This window comes from Macrotis lagotis, chromosome 2, assembly GCF_037893015.1.
Source record: "Macrotis lagotis isolate mMagLag1 chromosome 2, bilby.v1.9.chrom.fasta, whole genome shotgun sequence".
In the NCBI taxonomy this organism is placed as follows: Eukaryota; Metazoa; Chordata; class Mammalia; order Peramelemorphia; family Peramelidae; genus Macrotis; species Macrotis lagotis.
The window spans coordinates 159,362,795-159,382,504 of NC_133659.1; the positions used below are offsets into that span (position 1 = coordinate 159,362,795).

The following is a 19,710-nucleotide window of genomic DNA, read 5'->3' on the forward strand; positions in this document are numbered from 1 at the left end:
CAAGAGGCAAGTACTATGGGCAGCCAGGTTGGGAAGTAACTTCTGTCTCAGTCACAGGAATTTTCACCTACAAGATAATTTAGGGAATTGGAAGTTTGAGCAGGGAAAGAGAGAAAGCCTCTGCTGATAAGGCACACCAGGACAAGCTGTGCAGGTCAGACATAATACTAGGCAAGAAGGAACCAGCATATATGCCTGGTGAGTAGAGAGGCACATTAGCATGTGGACACTCTTTGTTGTGAACCCTTAAAATAGAATAGAGTTCCTGGTCTTAATTTCAGACCAGAGGGTTAGAACTGAAGGTTATAATCACTGTGAGATTCTCAGGGAGTAAGACCATCTCCAGAAGAATTAATTAAAGAATATTAGTTCTGAAGTGTTAGAATAAGAGGGGAAAGTAAAAATTTTAAAAATCACCAATCACAACCTGAAAGAGATCCTAGGAGGAAAACTGACAAGCATATCATAGTTAAATTTATAAATTCTCAGATTAAACAGAAAATATTAAGAGCAAAAAGAAAAAAAATTAAAATATGACAGAACTGCAGTTGGGATTGCATAAGACCTAACAGTGGTCACTTTAAAAGAAAGTAGATCTTGGTACACAACATATAGAAGAGCAAAAGAATTGAGGATGTGACTGAAGATATCATACCCAGCAAAAATTAAGCAGAATCCTGAATGACAAAAAGTGGACATTAAACAAATTGCCAGACTTTCAAGATTTTGGTGCAAAAGACCTAAATTTAATAGAAAATTTAACATACAAGAACCAATAGTAAATATCAAAGTCTAATTATAAGAGACTTACTAAGGGCAAATTGTTTACTATCTATATGTAAGAAATGTATGCCTTATGTCCAAGATTTTATTAGTAATTGCATAATTAGAAGGAAAGATGCGGGTAGAGCTGAGTAGAATGGAATTCTTAAAAGTAAAATTATCTAGGAAAATATCAAAATGAAGAATTGCCATTTTAAATGAGATGTGAGAAGAAGACTTGATACAAAGGAATTAGATGAGGATGGATTGCTGGTAGTCCTGCAAACCTACTCTTAACAGAAATGGATTAAAGAAGGAAAAATACAAGTACATAAATACATAAATACATATATACATACATAAAAACACATATATACGTATATTATAATTATAAAAACCTAAATTCAAAAAGAAATAGGAGGAGGGGATAGGAATGTAATGAATTAGAGGGTAAGAGAATAGAGTAAGAGGGCATGTAGAGTAATGGGAATTATAGAAACGTTTCTGGATTAATGTGAAGGGGTTATGGAAGGGTGTATAAGGGAGAGATTCTTTGAAGGGTTATTGACTAAAGAATAGGAGGGCAAGGCAGAAAGAAGAAAATGAGGGGGGAAATGTTATAAAAATGAGAGATACACACAAACCGAATGTAAATCTTTGAATATGTATGTATGTGTATATATTTTTATATATCGATATATATCCATATATGTATGTGGGTGTGTGTATATGAGTACATATGTCTAAATATCTCTATATATGTATATGTATATTTATGTCTAAATTCAATAAACATGAGAGCAAAGGACACTAAGAAGGAGCAGAATTGCTTTTTTAAATTCAAACTATATTTATCCATTATATGCTACTGGCTGAGCTTCCTTCCTTCATATTCCCAGGTAGGAGTACTGGAAATGGAATCATACATAATAGATAGGCCAATATCTATCCATTTATACACAAAATAGTTCCTTCAGTTTTTACTTTTCCTCTCTTAATCTCCATCTTCATTGGCCATATAACTTGGTAGAACTACTGTACTTATTTGATTAGAGATAATTTGTTTCAGTTTCTATACATCTAGCTGGAAGCATAGATAGAAACTCTCCAGTCAAATATAGGCATTGAAAGGTGGTTACTTGAAGGAGAAAGCAGTATTAAGGATCATTACCTCTAAGTGCAGAGAACCAGACTATATTCAGCAGAGAACTACCGACAATGGAATGTTGAGCTTCAGAGAGAGAAGTCCTTGGAAAGAGAAAGTACTGGAGTTAGCAACACATGTTCTCTTCCTATATGCCTCATTACTATTGATCTCAATTGTTTTGCCCACTCTTCTGATAGATGCTGTTTATATTTGTGGGAGAAAGAACTCAAGATATATGGAGGAAATGTATAACTACCATTTTTAATTTGTTTGTTTGATGATTCCATCTTCTTTTTATTCTTTTTTTTTTAGGATTTTGCAAGGCAATGGGGTTAAGTGGCTTGCCCAAGGCCACACAGCTAGGTAATTATTAAGTGTCTGAGACCAGATTTGAACCTAGATACTCCTGACTCCAGGGCCGGTGCTTTATCTACTGTGCCACCTAGCTGCCCCCTTTTTATTCTTTTTAAATGCCATGACATCTTTATTCCACCATGTCCAAGAATGGTTACACCCTGGATCTCATGATTGCCCACAATTAAATTAAAAACTATGACTTCCATCAGACCATATCACTCCTCTATCAGATCATAATCTGTTGTCATTTTATCTTTCCCTAATTTTTACACCCTCCCCCAAACTTTATTTCTCTGAATACTTTTTAGGTTATTATCTCTATCCTGATTTCACTCCCTTCTCTACCCTAACTTTTACTTTGTAACCCCTTAGGTTTTTGACTTATCTCCACTCATCAAATGCCAATCCTTAATCCTGAATTACTCCCACTATCCTCTTTGTATTTATATTTTAAAATGGGGAAGAAGTCCTACAACCATCCTGGGTATGTTATAAATTCATATTATGTGACTTTAACTGGACCCTCACTGGTAGCAAGATGTTTTCCTTTCTCATTATCTACAAAAATTTTCCCAAACCTTCTCTTCTCTAAGTCTTTCATACTTCCTCTTTCTTATCCTCACTCAGATGAAAATTACTCCTCTTACTTTAGAAAGAAAATTGAGTCTATTCAATTGTGGATTTCTTTTTCTTTCCTTTCCTTGTCTCAAACTTTCTTGATATCATTTCCATTCATTTCTTTTTTCTAGTCTCAGTTAATGAATTGACTCTTTCCTAACATGTCTAATCTCCCTGAATGTTCTTCAAATCAGTCCTCCACATTCCTCTTCAACTTCAATCTCTCTCTCTCTCTCTCTCTCAGTTGCTATGTCATCTTAATATATAGCTTTGTTTTGAGGTAATTATCTCTACTGAGTGTTCAGAGGGCTCACCATTGGGAACTCATGAACTATAGTTTTAGGAATATAGTTGCTATACACCTGGAACCTATGAAAATAGTCAACCCCATAATGATCAAAGTTACAAACTTGAAGGTACTTACCCTTGTAGAGAGGGTAGGGGATAAAGATGTTACACAAAAATGTTCTTAAACTGAAGGAAGAATTGCTGGACCCAAGGGGCTAAGGGTAGTGAAAATGATTCCACTCATCATTAGTACATAGGATGTTTTCATGCACAACAAGAAATTCAGAGGACTTAAAAAATGAACAGCTCTTTTTTTGTGAAAAGCTCAATATGTATAGAATCAAAATAGATACCCTGAGTGAAATAAGACTGGGAAATGAAGGCCAGTTTGCCAAAATGGGAATGGTTGTAGTGATGGGGAGAGCTATGATTATGGGGTAGATTTTGCAATCAAACTAATCTAGTCAATAAGTTTATATAACACTCAAAGAAGTGAATGACAACCTCACAACTATATGATTGTTGCTACTAGGAAAGCAGCACATCACCATGACAAATTCTGATTAGGTCAAAGGAAAAAAATTATGTAGACCTAGAAACTTTCATCATCAATATGCCAAAAGAGCACAAGTTTGTAATTCTAGATGACCTAAATGTCAAAATGGGCATCGACTATTGGACATGTCAAGGGGTCCACGAGAGGAATGGAAATAGCAACAGCAATGCCCACTTACAACTAAAGACTTCTATGTCTCATGACCTTCTCATAATCATTATGGTCTTCCATTTACCTTCACACAATAAAATTGTAAATGGATTTTTGCAGCAATCTTGGTATTTAATATACAATGCCATTATAAAGAGAAAGACAGATAGGATGTAAAAATAAGTAGGTGATGTATCATTCAGATTGCTGGATGGATATTATATTTAGCATCTTCAAACTAAATATTTACATTCTACAAAATGACAGTCCCAAGGCAAGAAGATTACCAGATGGATTAATATCAGTAGTTTAGAGCATATCTCCTAGTGGGAACAGTTGCTAACTTGGAGGAAAAAATTGAGGCAATACCAAGTTGAAAATAGTGAAGCAGAATAGGAATGAGCACCTTTCAGAGACTTGGTGTATGGACTTGCATTTACTCATCTGGGCCAGAATATTTACAAAGAACAAGATTTGTTTAACAAAAAGAAATGATGGGGAGCTTCAGAAGCTACTAAGTGAAAAATGCAGATTCCACAGCATTTACTGGCAGTATAGTTAAACTATCTTTAAGAAAGTAACATTAACTCCATCAAAAGTAAAACGCAAGGGAAACTTAGAGAGATGCAGGAGTCTTGACTCAGTAAGAAGGTAGAAAAATTTTACCCTGATAGTAACAATCTGAAGCATTTGTGTGATGCCCTGAAGAGTATTTATGGGAGAAAGACCTATGGTGCATCTCAACTACTCAGCACTGATGGAGTCATATTGACTATAGATAAAGACATGATCCTGGAGATACTTACACAGTGTTCTCAACATATCATCATCAACCAATACTGAAGTAATTGATCAAAGAACTCACATTGAAATCCATCCCTTTCTAGGTGAACTTTCAACTGAAGAAGAGATTTTGAATACCATTAGTCTCCTCTCCTGTGGCTAAGTGCCTGGTACTAATTCTATTTCAACTGAGACAGAAGGTGCACTGATCATATAAAAGCTGACTGAAATCTTCTGGTTAATAACATCAAGAGGAGGTTATGCCCAAAGAATTCAAGAATGCTTCTATTGTTTATCTTTATAAAGGAAAAAAATAGGTTATTCTGTAAGAATCATAGGGTTGAAGGGATCTCTTTCTTTGTCATTCCTGTCAAGGTTTATGCCAGAATTCTACTTAATAGACTGAACCTTCACCTGGAAGATGGTCACTTGTTTGAGAGTCAGGGTAGCTGAAGAACAATTGATATGGTATTTGCTGCCCAATAACTCCAGAAGGAATGCCAGGAGCAGAACAAGAATAGATGCATAGCATTCATCAATCTTACTGAGGCCTTTGATACTGTTTGTGGAAGATCACACAAAATTTGATTGTCCAGAAATGTTCATCAGTGTTTCATGACAGTTCTATGGCAGCATCCTTGCATGGGTTCTGTATAATGGATGATGTTCTTGTACTTTCTGCAGTCACCAGTGGAGCACAGAGTTTTGTGTGGTTGCTCCCATTTGTTTAAACATAATATTTTCAACAATGTTATCAGATACCTTCAAAGCGGATGCAAAAGACATTAAGGTTAGCTACTTCAATGATATTAGTTTATTTAACTTGAAATGGTTACAAACCAAGACCAAAGTTGAGAGAAAATTGGTGTATCATTTTTTTATTCTCAGAATAGATTCTCTGACATTGGTGCTAATTTTGGCCTGACAACATAGAAAAATAGGTTCTTCACCAACCAGCACCACACCATTCACACATGGAACTATAGGCTATTGCAATTGGAAGAATTTTGAATGCTATGGAGCAGTCTGCTTACTTTGGTAGCACACTTTCTGGAGATATACATATAATGATAAGATGTACCCCTTGTCAGAGCTAAGTGTTTGGGAGCCTCCAAAAGAAAGTGTGGGAGAGAAGAGGTGCTAGGCTGCCTACCAAACAGAGTCATTGTCTTGACCTCATTGCTGTATGCCTATGAAATCTGGACAGTATACCAGCCATGCTAGGAAACTAAATTGCTTCCATTTTAATTGTTTTAGGAAGATTCTAAAGATTACCTGGCATAATAAAGTACCCGATATTGTAATCCTTTCTCTTACCGAACTGCCAAGCATTCAAACTCTACTGCAGAGACTGAAACTCTGATGATCTGATCACATTGAATGCCAAAAAGACATTTGTCCCAAAAGACTGTTTTACAGAGAATTCACAGAAGTCAAGCATTCACATGGAAGGCAGAAAAAGCAATACAGGGACACTCTTAAGGTCTCTCTGAAGAACTCTGGAATTGGTTGTTACCCTTAGAAGACACTGGCAGAGAACTGTCAATATGGCAGGGCTGCATTAAGAAAGGTGGCATGCTTTATGAGTAAAGCAGAATCTCTTTGCTTATAAGAAAAATGTTAAAAGAAAAATGAAATGAACAAATTTGGAGGCATCTCCACTTCAAATCATCATGTGGATTATGTGCCAGATCTGTGGAAGAGTCTTGTAAAGCTCATATTGGTTTGATCAGCCACAGTCAGACATACAGCACCTTGACCCCAAGATAGTGATGCCATTTTGGTCCTCTTTGAGCATGAATGACAATAACCAATCAAGGGAACTAGGCTTACATACTTTTTCACCCAGGGGATCCTATTCTCTGGACCCAACCACATGTCTAGACCTGTTTCAGTCCTGTGGAACCCTCTAATGAAAGGGAGGCAAGGCTCTCTTTTCTCATATTCTCTGGCTCTTTGAACTCCAGTTATCTCAGAAAAAAAATATGGGTGTGCGTGTGTGTGTGTGTGTGTGTGTGTGTGTGTGTGCGCGTGTTAGACTTTTATTCATTTCTTGGACTTTCCAAAAAAAAGGAGGGAAAATAAAGGTATTCAATGAATATTATTAACTGGGTGAAAGTACAGATATTTCTTATTTTCAAGAGAAATGCTAAGGGGCACAAAAAGCTCACTATGTATATAGAGACTTAAAACAAGATTCGGTATCCTAATACAACTATTTTTACAATCTCTTGGGGGCACTGTTACTTAAATCTTATCAAAACATGAAGCATTTTGTATAACTTTCATGCAGACATGGACCTCATTTCATTTCTGCTGTGTTCATACAAATCATAGTCATCCTTCTGGTTATCTTCCCCAATGAAGATACTCCTTTTCAGTCAGTTAACTGAACTCCATGTAGTTTCCTTGACTGCACAGAAAAGCCTAGCTCCTAGGAACACTAAAATGATAGTTCCAATGTATTCTGCCCTCATTAGATGTTCATTTTCATAACCCAAGGTTTAAGAAAGATATTGAAATATCTTAACTGAGTGTTTTGAAGATAGCAAAAGAGGTGAGTGTTTAAAGCCTATGTCATGTGAGGCTCATTTGAAGAAATGGAAAGGGTTTATTGTAAATGGCTTTGGGGTGACATGATATGATAGCTATCTTCGGGTATTTGAAGAGTTTATAATTGGATTTGTCCTCTGGAATCTGAAGTATGGCAGTTGCAGAGATCAATTTATGACTGATATCAGGAAAAAACTTCCTAACAATTTGGTTTGTTCAAAAGTGGACTGGACTTCCTTCAGAGGTGGTGAATTCCTTCTCTGTCTTAATGCAAAGTCATGATAACCCCTTGCTTGATATGTTATCATTCATATTCCATTCATTTTTGGGTTGGACTAGATGATCACTGAGATAGATGCCTTTAAATTCCCTCCCCAGAGTCACCATATGTTTAGTGTATGGTGACTATTTCTCCACCATCTGAATCCCATTTTCTGTGTCATAAAGCAATTGTATAATTAAATAACTAGCCTGAAAGAAATGTTTTCTCCCCTCAAAAAAATTTCTAGAATTCTCCAGTTCTCTTCCCTTTTTAAATTACTGTTGTTTTCTTGGATCTTGATTCAGTTTTGTACATGTGAAAAGAAGTTGAGGTAAAAATTATCCAAGGATCTATAGATTAGGTATTTCTGACAATTGCCAAAACAGTGAGTAGTGATAGTAAGCTGAAGAACTGTATGCTGTTCAGACTATAGGCTCATCTGTGTAGCAAAAATAAAGTCAGAGAGCTCAGGGCATCAACTTCAGCAACTTGTGAATACATAAATGGTAAAGAAAAATGTAATTTTATAGAAAGCAGTTGGAGAAGATAAGGGCATACATGTGTTGAAATAAGTGACAGAATGGGGAAAATAAGGACACTTTCCAGTTTATCAAAATAGGAGGCGTGACTCTTTTTCAATCTTGATTCTGTCAGGTATTGGGGACTTTGTTTTACAAAGCAGTGTCTGGAAGCTCAAAATAGAGAGTGGGGCGGGTGTTTTCTTCTTATCACTACAGTGGCAAGGAGTTTATATGAAAGACATCATAGTGTCTTTCCAATTTCAGTTATTCTTTCATTGCAGTGACAGCAAGAAGCCTGAGCCAGAAATTATTCTGCCATAAGACTATTTTTCTCTTTTCTATTCCCACCCCTTTTAGAAGGTGGTGAACAGTGATTATTTTAACCAGTTAGGGCTTTACATTTATTCCTATGAAATTTTATTCTATTAGATTTGGTTCAACAATCACCTAACTACTGAACTTTCTAGTTGTAAAGAATCTCAAAGATCATCTAGATCAATCCATTTCTGGAAAACAAGCAAACATTAAAACAATACCTCACAAGTGATCATCCAGTTTCTGCTTTCCAATCAAAGGCAACCAACCAACCAAAGGCAACCAGCCACCTCCTAACTCAGTCCATTTCATGCCTGAATTTTTCCTTAATTAAACCTAGACAGACTATTTCTGCCCACAATAGTCAAACAGAACAAGTCTAAACCCTCTAGGACATGATATTCCTTTAAGTACTACTTAAAGGCAACTGTTATGTATTTCTTCAGTCTTCTATTCTTCAGGCTAACAATTTTCCTTTTTTTTGTTCAATCTCATCATTTGAATTTAGGTCTTATACTGGTTAGCTTCCTCTGAACTCTCTCCAGTTTGTTAATGTCTCTCCAAAGCTGAGATGCTTAGAATGGAAGCCAATACTGCAAGAGAATATATACTTTAGGAGCTGTCAGTTTCTTATGTGTGGGAGCTTTGCCTCTAACTCTTAATGCAACTAAAGATTTTTTTAGTTGCCATATCAATTAAGAAGCATTTATCATGCATCTACCCTGTGCTAGTTATTATGCTAAGTTCTGGGGATACAAAGCAAGTCAAAAGGCAGTCACTACCAATAGAAATACCTCATCTAATGGAGACATATTGAACTTATGATACACCAAAACATCAAAATGTTTTTTCAGGCAAACTGGTACGTAAACCTGCCTCTCCCACATTGTACTCATGAAATGATTTTTTAAAACTAATTTATAAAACTTTATATACTAATTAAAGTTCATCTTATCATATTCAGCCCAATGTTCTAACTGATTGTCATCTTGCTTGGTGCTGATATTTTTTCATCCAGTTGTAGCAAACCCTCCCAGATTTATGTCATTGACAAATATTTTTCAAGACTATCAAAGATCAATTTTGTAAAGTGACAGTCATGCTATGTGTAAATTTTCCTGCCTGGTTTTGTGTCACATTTTCCATTCAAGTGATTGATAAAAATGTTAACATGGAACCAAGTCCCAGCAATGGAAGTCAAAACTGGAAACCATTTCTAAGTTTATCTTGATCCATTAATTGCTTAATAGTCACTCCCTCAGTTACTGACTCACTCAGCCCCTTATGCATTCATTCATTCACTCACTCATTTGTTCAAGATATTTGTTGAGGAATGTATTCATTCACTCACTTAGGCATTCATTCATTCACTTATCTGATCACAAGTTCACTCATTGTTCATTCACACACTCATGCATTCATTTGTTCATTCACACATGCAATTTACTCACTCATGTATTCATTCATTCATTTGTTCATTTAATAACTCGTTTATTCATTAATGTATTCTTTCACTCATATTTATATTCATTCACTCACTCATTTATTCATCCACTCATGCATTAGCTCACTTATGCATTCATCCACTCACTCATTTATTAACTATAAAGCAAAGAATTGCTTTCTTACCTAGCCTTAATCACTGATTGGGTGTTGTCTTAGTCAGACCTGTTCAAAATTCTAGTTGAAAAAGGCCAATGTTTCTCACTGCATCAAGGACATCTCCAGCCCTCATCCATGTCTGGCCACTGGACCCTGAGAACTCCAGAAGAGAAAGTGAGGCTGGTGACTTTGCATAATCTTCCCTCACTTAAATTCACTTGAATGTCATGACATAGCCTCCCTGATGCCATGGTCTTCTTTGAGAATGATGGTCAAACAACAATAACAATAACAATGATTCATTAATCACAGTTCTTGAGGTCTGTTATTATCTCTCACTTGGGCTACAGCCATAGTACTTTATATTGTTCATTCTGTTTTCCATTCATTTACACTTTTACACCATTGCCAGAGTAATCTCTATAATTCACTTTCTGACTTAAACACACTGGTTGCTGAATTCCTTCTATGATTCCAATTCCTGGTACAACCATCAAACTCCTCCTAAATGTGGTTCTCACTTATGTTTCCAGCCTTCTATTCCTTTTCATGTTTTCCATGTCCCAAATAACAGTTTTACTTCTACATCTCCAACAAATGGAATTTTCTTTTCTGCATTTCTGTTTATTGCAACTTCATCTGCCTTTCTAATTCCAGCTCAAATGCATCCTTGTGAAGGCTTGAAATAATAGGCCTTTATTTTCTTCTTTCTCCCCTCTCTGAGATTTGCACACAGTACTTTGTGCAATGATGATACTTCTTTCATGGGCACAAATAATCCTGTGAAATTCTGTTCCATTTTTCAAAAATATCATAGTTAATAACTGTAAGTGCCTCATAGGACTCTGGACTGGACATCTTCTTTTATATATATATATATATATATATATATATATATATATATATATATATATATATAATTATTTCATTTGATGATCTCAGCAGTTTCCATGAATTCAATTATCTTTTACCTAATGATTCACAAATTTATTTCAACCCAAGGTTTTCCTCATCTCACATATCCAGTTACCTAGTAGACATCTTAAACTGAATATCTTGCAGATATTTTAAGCAGAGAACTTATCTTTTCACCCAGCCCTTAGCCTCTTCCTAATTTCTCTCTTACTGTTCAGAGTACCATTATTGTCCAAGTCATCCAGGTTCCCAAAGATATCCCAAAGATAGCACTCTTTACTCCTCAGTTTCTTTCAACTTCCATATCTAATTAGTTGTCAAATCCTATCCTTTTGATATCTGAAACAATTCTTCTTCTTTACATGTAAGACTCTAGTATTAGCCTTCATTGCCTCATCCCTAGACTAGAGTAATAGCCTACTGATTGGTCTTCCTGCCACATGTCTCTCTTGTCCCATGCCAAATTGATTTTTCTACAGTGAAGGTGTGACTATGTTTCCCTCCTCCTTGATAAACTTCACTGCTTCACTGTTACTTCCAAGATCAAATAGAAAATCTTCTATGAATTTTTCCAGTCTTCTTATAACTTACATTCTACTGCCTTCCTCCACTCAAACATGCACTCTGTGATTCAGTGAAACTGACTCTTCTGACTCTGGGCATTTGCCATATGTCTTATTGTCTTCCTCCTAGCTTCCCTGGATCTCTTCCAAGTCTCTGCTAAAAGAAATTTCTTAACCCCTTAAATTTTATTTCTTTCCTCTGATGATTATTTCTCATAAATTCTGTATATATCTTGGTTGTAGATATTGGTTCACATGACATCTTGCCAATTAGTCTGTCACCTCCTTGAGTGTATGGATTGTCTTTTAGAGGAAATAATGGATAGAGAAATATATTTTGTAATGATTAATGTGTTCCCCCTGCACTGACCATATACCTTACACTTATACTGGGCCCCCCTACCCTCACCCCTACTGCCCCTTTCATTGTCTTGTCCAACCTATGAAATGAGGTCAATGGACTTTTAGTAAAGGTCCTTGTCCCTACCTAGCAAGGACTCAGTAAATTCCTGTTGCCAGACAAAAGACAAACCCCTATCAATAAAGTCATGAATTCCTACCTTAGCCTGAAAAGACTAAGTTTTTGAGCTACTATCTCTTATCTACATTTCCATAATTATCTCATCTCTGCTCTCTGAGTTATCTACTCCTGCCTGCCTAAGTCTCCCTACATCCTCCTTAGTTATGTAGGGTGAGTTCAAGGAAGATTAGGAAGATTGGTGTGAGGGTTACTGAGCCTTCTTCAGGGCTGCTTTTCACTTTTGATATCCACCTGAGCCACCTAACTCTCATCTGTGACTCCAAGAAGCTGTAGCATGCACAGTGGCCACACCCTGGTTAATGTTTTGGTAGGAGGACTAAACTAGGTGAGAGTGACTAAGGGTCTCAAACTCATCTGTGATTAGTGGGGAATGTCTACCCCAAGCATGTGAAATCTTCAACTGGTGTGGAATGGGCAGGGGAGAACAATTATTTGCAAGGACATGAAGGTAAAGAGAATAAATTGTCCTGTGGCAATCATAGGAGTATTTATTTTTTAGTCATTACTGGTAAGATTCTTGCCAGAGTTCTTCTTAACAGGCTGATCCTTCACCTGGAAGTTGGTAACCTTCCTGAGAACCAGTGTGGCTTCAGAAAGGTTAGAGGATCAGTCAATATGGTGTTTGCTGCCCAACAATTCCAGAAAAAAATGACAGGAACATAACAACATCTGTATACAACATTTGTAGATTTTACCAAGGCCTTTGATACCACCAGTTACGAGGGTTTATAGAAAATTATGTCAAAATTTGATTACCTAGGGACAGCACCAGTCCTGGAGCCAGGAGAACTTGAGTTCAAATCCAGCTTCAGTCACTTAATAATTACCTAGCTGTGTGACCTTGGGCAAGTCACTTAACCCCATTGCCTTAAATAAATAAAAAAAGAAACAAAACCAAAATTCGATTACCTGGAGAAATTCATCAGTATTATTCATGAGTTTCATGATGGGTTTTGGATAATAGACGATGCTCTTGAGATTTCCCAGTCACCAATGGAATAAAAAAAGGATGTGTTCTTGCCCCCATTTTTTTTAGCATGATGTTCTCAGTCATGTTATCAAATACCTTCAACAAGGATGAGCATGGCCTCAGGGTCAGCCACTACATTGATGGCAAATTCTTTAACTTGAAAAGGCTACAAGCCAAGGCCAAAGTGGAGGGAATGTTGATGCATGATCTTCTGTTTGCAGATGATTGATGATGAATGTAGTCTTCTGAAGCTGAGATGCAACAAAGTGTGGAGCGATTCTTTGATACATATGCTAGTTTTAGTCTAACAATTTACACCAAGAAAACACAGATGCTCCATCAACCAGCACCACACCATCCATATGTAGAACCATCATTTACAACAAATGGAGAAGTTTTGAGTACTGTGAACAAGTTCACTTACTTTGGCAGTGTCCTTTCCAAGGAGTTACACATTGACAATGAGGTTGACACTCACATTGCCAGAGTTAACTCAGTATTTGGGAAGCTCCAAAAGAAAGTATGGGAAAGAAGTATTAGACTGACTACCAAACTGAAGGTCTACAGAGCTGTTGCGTTAACCTCATTGCTATATGCTTGTGAAACATTTACCAGCACCATGTCAGGAAACTGAATCACTTCCATATTAATTGTCTTAGGAAGATTCTGAAGATCACCTGGCAGGAGAAGATACTAGACACTGGGATACTTTCTTGAGATAAATTGCATAACATTTCAACATTACCACAGGGAGTGCAACTATGGTGGGCTGGTCATGTTGTTAGAATTTCATATATATTTTTGTCAAAACTATTTTGTGGAGAACTCACACAGGGCAAGTTCTCACAAGGGAGTCAAAAGAAGTGATACTGAGACACCCTGAAGGTCTCATTGAAGAGCTTTAGAATTGATTATATGCCTTGGGAGACACTGGGACAGAACCTCATGCCCTCATCAGTGAGGGTGCTGCACTCTATAAAGAAGGCAGAATTGAACTAGTTCACAGGAAACATGACATCCATGAGTTTAGAGTACCCAATCCAGGTGTTCACATGGACTATTTTTGCCCAATTTGTGTTAGAACATTCAGATCTCCAATTGGTCTAATCAGCCACAGTTGGACATACTGTGTCTCAAACATAGTGATGTCATTTTGGTCTTCTTTAACAATAAAGGACAAGAACCAACCAATATCCTACTTACAAGCTTGCTCACTCCTCAACTGAGCTGTTTGTCTTCCTGTGAAGCTAACTCATTCTGGAAGATCATGATTCCCTGCCCTTATACCCTTCCTTACTATTAGTATTCTGATGACTTTTTTCCTTTGGAGCTAACTCATTCTTGGGTACAATAATTCCTCAAATAACCTCTTATACAACTATACTTTCCTTACTGATTAACCCTTTGTGATGACTTTGGATGTTTAGATTGTTTAAGAATAAGTGTTTTCCTGTCCTTTAAAATCTCTCCCTTTAGCTCACAGAAATATTTAAATAAATATTTTTGTCTTTAATATTAAAAAAATATGTGAACTTTCGCAGTAACTTGTGAATTTTTTGTGGTAACCTATAAACCTTTTGTAGTAGCCTGTAAATGTCTATACCTTCTCTGATCCTCCTGAGTCACAGAGTCTGGTGATTTCTTCACCCAAACAAACCCAACCCTTAAAGTCTCATTCCCAAAGCTCATTCTCCCAACTTCACCTCTTTCTATCTCTAGTGCTTAACACAGTGCCTGGCATACATAAGACACTTAATAAATGCTGTGGTAAAAATTTATAAAGGATATAGAATACCAAGGAAGAAAATTATTCTGAAATTTAAAAGTTATAAAAATATGCATGTAATAGATTTTTAAGTCTTTGATGAATTGAATTTAATTGTTTCTTTGTTTCAAGGAGAAAAACATATTAATTTAATAATTAAAACTAAATATTTATTTCAAAGAAACAGAAAAATTAAAAGAAACCAAATTATATTTCTCATATCAAGCTTTTTTACAGTAATAAAAATAACTAAAAACTTAAGAATCATAATAAAGATTATGAGATACATGTGAAATGGAGGGTGGACATTCTAAACAGTGCTTCAAGTAGTGTTTATAGTTTCATTGAGATAAATAGATTTAATGATCTATATTAGATGTTTCTGATAGAATTAATCATGATCAATAGATTAATAGAATGGACATGGCATAATTTATATTAATGATGGCATGGGAAGGAGATAGTTCTCCCCAGATGCCATAGGTTTGTTAGAAATGCCTTTTTTATTTCCCTTGCCACATCTGGAAAAGTTTCCTGGAGAAGAGAGATATCAAGGAATTTTTTGAGTGGCAGCAAGTAAATTCCTGGTTGATTAGTTCAGAATGTCTAGAAAAAGAATAGAGAGAAGAAAAGAATATATGCAAAGATGCAAGAAGCCTTTGCAATCTTAATGTGTTCCCTCTGAGATTATCTCCAATTTATATCTATATCTTGTTCCTTTGAAGTTTTTCATGGTTTTCATAGTTGTTTGCATATTGTCACTCCTATTATTAGATTGTAAGTTCCTTGAGAATTGTTGTTTAATCATTTTCAGTCATGTTTGAGTCTTCATGAGATCTTTTAGGGTTGTCTTAGCAAAGATACTGAAATGGTTTGCCATTTCCTTCTCTAACTCAATTTTTAGATGAGGAAACTGAGACAAAGAGGATGAAGTGATTTGCTCATGGTCACATCCCTAGTAAGTGTCTGAGGTCACATTTGAGCTCAGTTCTTCCTCCAGATCCAACACTATCTACTGTATCATATTAACCTTTGAGAATAGGGACTCTTTTTTGCCTTTAGTTACATTCCTAGCATAGAGCACAATGTCTACCATATAGTAGACTCTTAAATTCTTAATTTCTTAACAAGACTTGATAAGAAGCCAGAAATAAATCACTATGAAAAAGCTTAGAGCAAAGCCTTGAGGCAGAAAGTGGAGTTACAGATAGTTGAAAGGATTAGATAATGAATCTGAGGAACTTTAAAACTACAGTTATTCTAGATATAAGCTACTATATCTTTATTAAGAAGGGAAAAAAAGAATCTTCACCTGAAGTTAGCACAAGAGAAATTCAGGCTTTATGTATGTTGAGATTTAAGTTAGATACAAAAAAGAATTCTTACATGGAATATAAAAATTTGCTTGTGGTAGAAAAGGAAATAAACAAGCCTCACCCTTTTGTGATATTATTGTAGATATGACAATTTAGATTCTTCCTTCTCGGGAATACAGTTTAATTCTGAGAACATGGGAGCAGGGTTAGGGTCTTGACTAAAGCAACTAAGTCATTGGATTCTGACCTTTAGAGTATAGAAGAGGTAAAATCTGGAATTGGTACCTAACGACCTTGATCAAAAGTCTCAAAGTTGATGAATCACCTGGAGAATGAGATCAACATCTAATTTTTACATCTCCCATGGGATGAAATTCCTCCCCTTGAGAAACAATATACACAATGGCTCTTTGGGGACTGGTATCATTGAGGAGGGAGGTCCTGAGAGTGAGAAGCAGTTTAGTGATTCTTGCAATATCCAAGTCATATAAGGGGTGCCAAAGCTGGAGCTACTGCAAGTCTAGAGGTGAGTATAGAATGTCCATGAAACTAGAGATGTCTTACATTATGTCTTCAGGTCTTCAGGTATGGGAGAGGAAGAAAGATAAAAAAAAACCAAAACATGTGGGAAAGGTAATGAGGGTAGTGAGGACTGGCAGCAGTGGTGAGTATAGGGAATGAATGTTGACTAGAATTCCACCAGTTCTGTGTGCTCTTGGGCAAATTATTCAGACTATTTCAAGCTTCAATTTCTTCATCTGCACAATGTGATCGATAATACCTGTCATATTAAGCTTGTAGAATTGTGGGGAAAGAAGATTATGTAAGATAAGCTATATAAAGAGATTTACAAATTATGAAATTAATGTCAGCTATCATTATTTCACAGATTTCAAGTCTAAGGAGATGAAACTAGAACTGTATGGGTGCTAGTTCTGACACTCCTCTCTCCACCCATTTCCCCTTCTCATCCTCTCTTATCAGTAACTCTTCCCTCATAAAAATGTAGCATGTCTAAACCAGAAAGGACTTTAAAGAACATCAGCTCCTTCTGAATGGGTACTTAAAGAGCATCATAGTCAAATATAATTTTTTTTCCTGGAAAAGAAACTGAAATCCACCAAGAGGAAGTGATTTGTCCAAGATCACATAGCTAATTAATGACAGAAGCAAAACTTGATTACAAGACAATGCAAATTTTACTATATCCTGCTATTACTCTTGCAAGCCCTCAGAAATTTCTCTTCCATAGTGTTCTCTTTTTGTGATTCCTTAATGGGTGAGTATCCATCCCTCTGTCATCTTCCTTTTTAATCCCTTTTTATTGCTCCTCAACTTGGGTTTGGGGGTATATGATTCTTAGAGTCCTCATTTTTCTCTCTTTTGCATCTCTTTTTAGCCTGGCATGTTTTGACAAGTTATAAAGGCTTTGAGTATGGACAGATGGTTTCCTTTTAACTGAAAAACAGTCTGGCTAAGTTGTAGATTCATCACCAGAGGAAAAAGCAGTAGATATTTATTTATCTATTCTTTTATTTATTTACTCTCTCCCTTATTTGTTTGTTTGCTTTTGCTGTAAAAATTCATCATACCATTTCTTAAGACATAATAGTATTTAAATCTGCATTGGTGAGGGAAAAAAGTTACCTGATGAAATATTCTTTTGATTAGATGTGTTGAAACAAAGATGAGGAAAATAAGCCAAAAATGAATAGTCCCATAGCTACTAGTAAGTCTGGGTCTAGGAATGTTACACCTCAAATCTAATGCTCTTTTCACTAAAGCTTTTAACTTTATGATCTCTTTTTCCCTGTCCTGAGAAAAATGAATTGTGCTAACCAAACCTGGGTCCAGACCTTTGTCCTGGTTGGCTTCACTCCAAACCAGTCCCTGCAACCTTTTGCCTTCCTGGGTGTCTTATCCATCTATCTCCTCACCTTGGCTGGTAACCTGTTCATCATCATCTTAGTCCAGGCTGACTCTGTTCTGGGCACTCCCATGTATTTTTTTATTAGCATCCTATCCTTCCTGGAACTCTGGTACATCAGCACCACAGTGCCCACACTCCTGTGCACTGTGCTTCATGGACCCTCACCTGTTTCTCCCACTGTCTGCTTCATTCAATTGTATGTTTTCCACTCACTGGGTATGACTGAGTGTTACCTTCTGGGTGTCATGGCCCTTGATCGCTATTTTGCTATTTGTCGCCCTCTCCACTACCACAGTATTATGGGTGGCCGGGTGAGGATTTGGCTAGCAGCTGCCTCTTGGGTGGCTGGCTTCTCTGCAGCACTGGTGCCCACCTGCCTCACTGCCTCACTGCCCTTCTGCCAGATGAAGATTGCTCATTACTTCTGTGACCTTGCCCCACTCATGCAACTGGCATGTGTGGGCACTGCTTGGCATGCACGTGTCCATGGAGCTGTGATTGGCGTGGCTACTGGGTGCAACTTTATTTTGATTCTACTGCTATATGGGGGTATTCTGAGGGCCGTGCTGAGGTTACCTACAGCTGCCAGTAGGGCTAAGGCTTTCTCCACCTGTTCCTCCCACATGATGGTGGTGGCCTTATTCTATGGTTCAGCCTTTGCTGTTTATGTAGGACCCCCTGGGGGCCGGGCAGAGGGCTCAGATAAGCTCATTGCTCTCATATATGCTCTGCTTACTCCCTTCCTCAACCCTATCATCTACACCCTACGCAACAAGGAAGTGAAAGAGGCTGTGAAGAGGGTCACCCATAGGATTTGGGCAGTGTTCTTCAGGCCCTAACCTAGCCCTAGGGGAATTGTGGGAATATTAATCATTTGGTTGTCATAGGATTGACTAGATAGCCAGTGCTAGAGTCAGTCGATGAAAAAGTTCATTCATTACCCAAGGCCTGTTTATACACCTTGTCTTTGGAGATGCAGAGGAGTCATGGTCCCTGACTTTAGGAAGTGTCCAGGCTGATGACAGACACAGAATTCAGCTAAAACAACCATAACCCTAACTGTGACAGTAATCTGTATTTGTGAAGCATTTTATGGTTTGCAAAGTGCTCTCACATGAAAATCTGATACAACACTGGAAGCTAATATTATCCAAGTTTTTTGTGTCATTTTACAGAAGAGGAAACTTCTACCCAGAGGCAGGAAGTAACTTGTCTAATGTCTCATAGTTATTGAATATCAGAGCTGTGACTAGAACCTACATCAGAATTCCTTGTTCTCTTCTCTTTCCCCTTCAGGAAGCTTCATGGGAAAATTACTTCAAAGTTGTATAGACAGAGTTAACTCTAGAGAGCTATCCTGAAGGTTTGGGAGGGATCATGCTATAAAGAAGAATCAAGAATTTTAGAGTTGAAAGACCTCTTAGAGATCATTATGTTTAGGTCCCTAATTTTACAGATAAAGAACCTAAGGCTCAGAAATGACTTTTTTTTTTTTTGAGATCTCAAAGATTGGGAATATGATATTATATTTTATGTACTGTGAAACATAAGTTCTAGGTTAAAAATAAAACAAAGATAATTTAGATTCTATATGAAGTTTATTCTTTAAGATTTAACCTAAAACCTATAGATGGCAAGCATTATTAGAGATGTCTACTCAGCATAATAAGGGAAGGGTATTTATAGAAAATACACAAAGAGTCACAAAATTATGGTGATCAGCCAATAAGGTATATATATTAGTGCATAAAGGTGTCATTGGTTGCTTTATGTATTATGTTTTATATGTCAATATT

The 19,710-nt window shown here is 36.7% G+C and overlaps 1 protein-coding gene across 1 annotated transcript; it reads left to right on the forward strand.

The window, feature by feature from the left end:
• Nucleotides 1–17,808: 17,808 nt before the first annotated feature.
• On the forward strand, nt 17,809–18,753 carry LOC141511996 (olfactory receptor 6N1-like). Its single transcript, XM_074220928.1, has one exon. It carries the CDS (start codon nt 17,809–17,811, stop codon nt 18,751–18,753), a length of 945 nt encoding a protein of 314 aa, XP_074077029.1.
• The last annotated feature ends 957 nt before the right edge of the window (nt 18,754–19,710 follow it).

Excerpts from the sequence above, each read along its gene's own strand:
- LOC141511996 (XM_074220928.1), top strand. The coding sequence starts at position 17,809 with ATGAATTGTGCTAACCAAACCTGGGTCCAGACCTTTGTCCTGGTTGGC.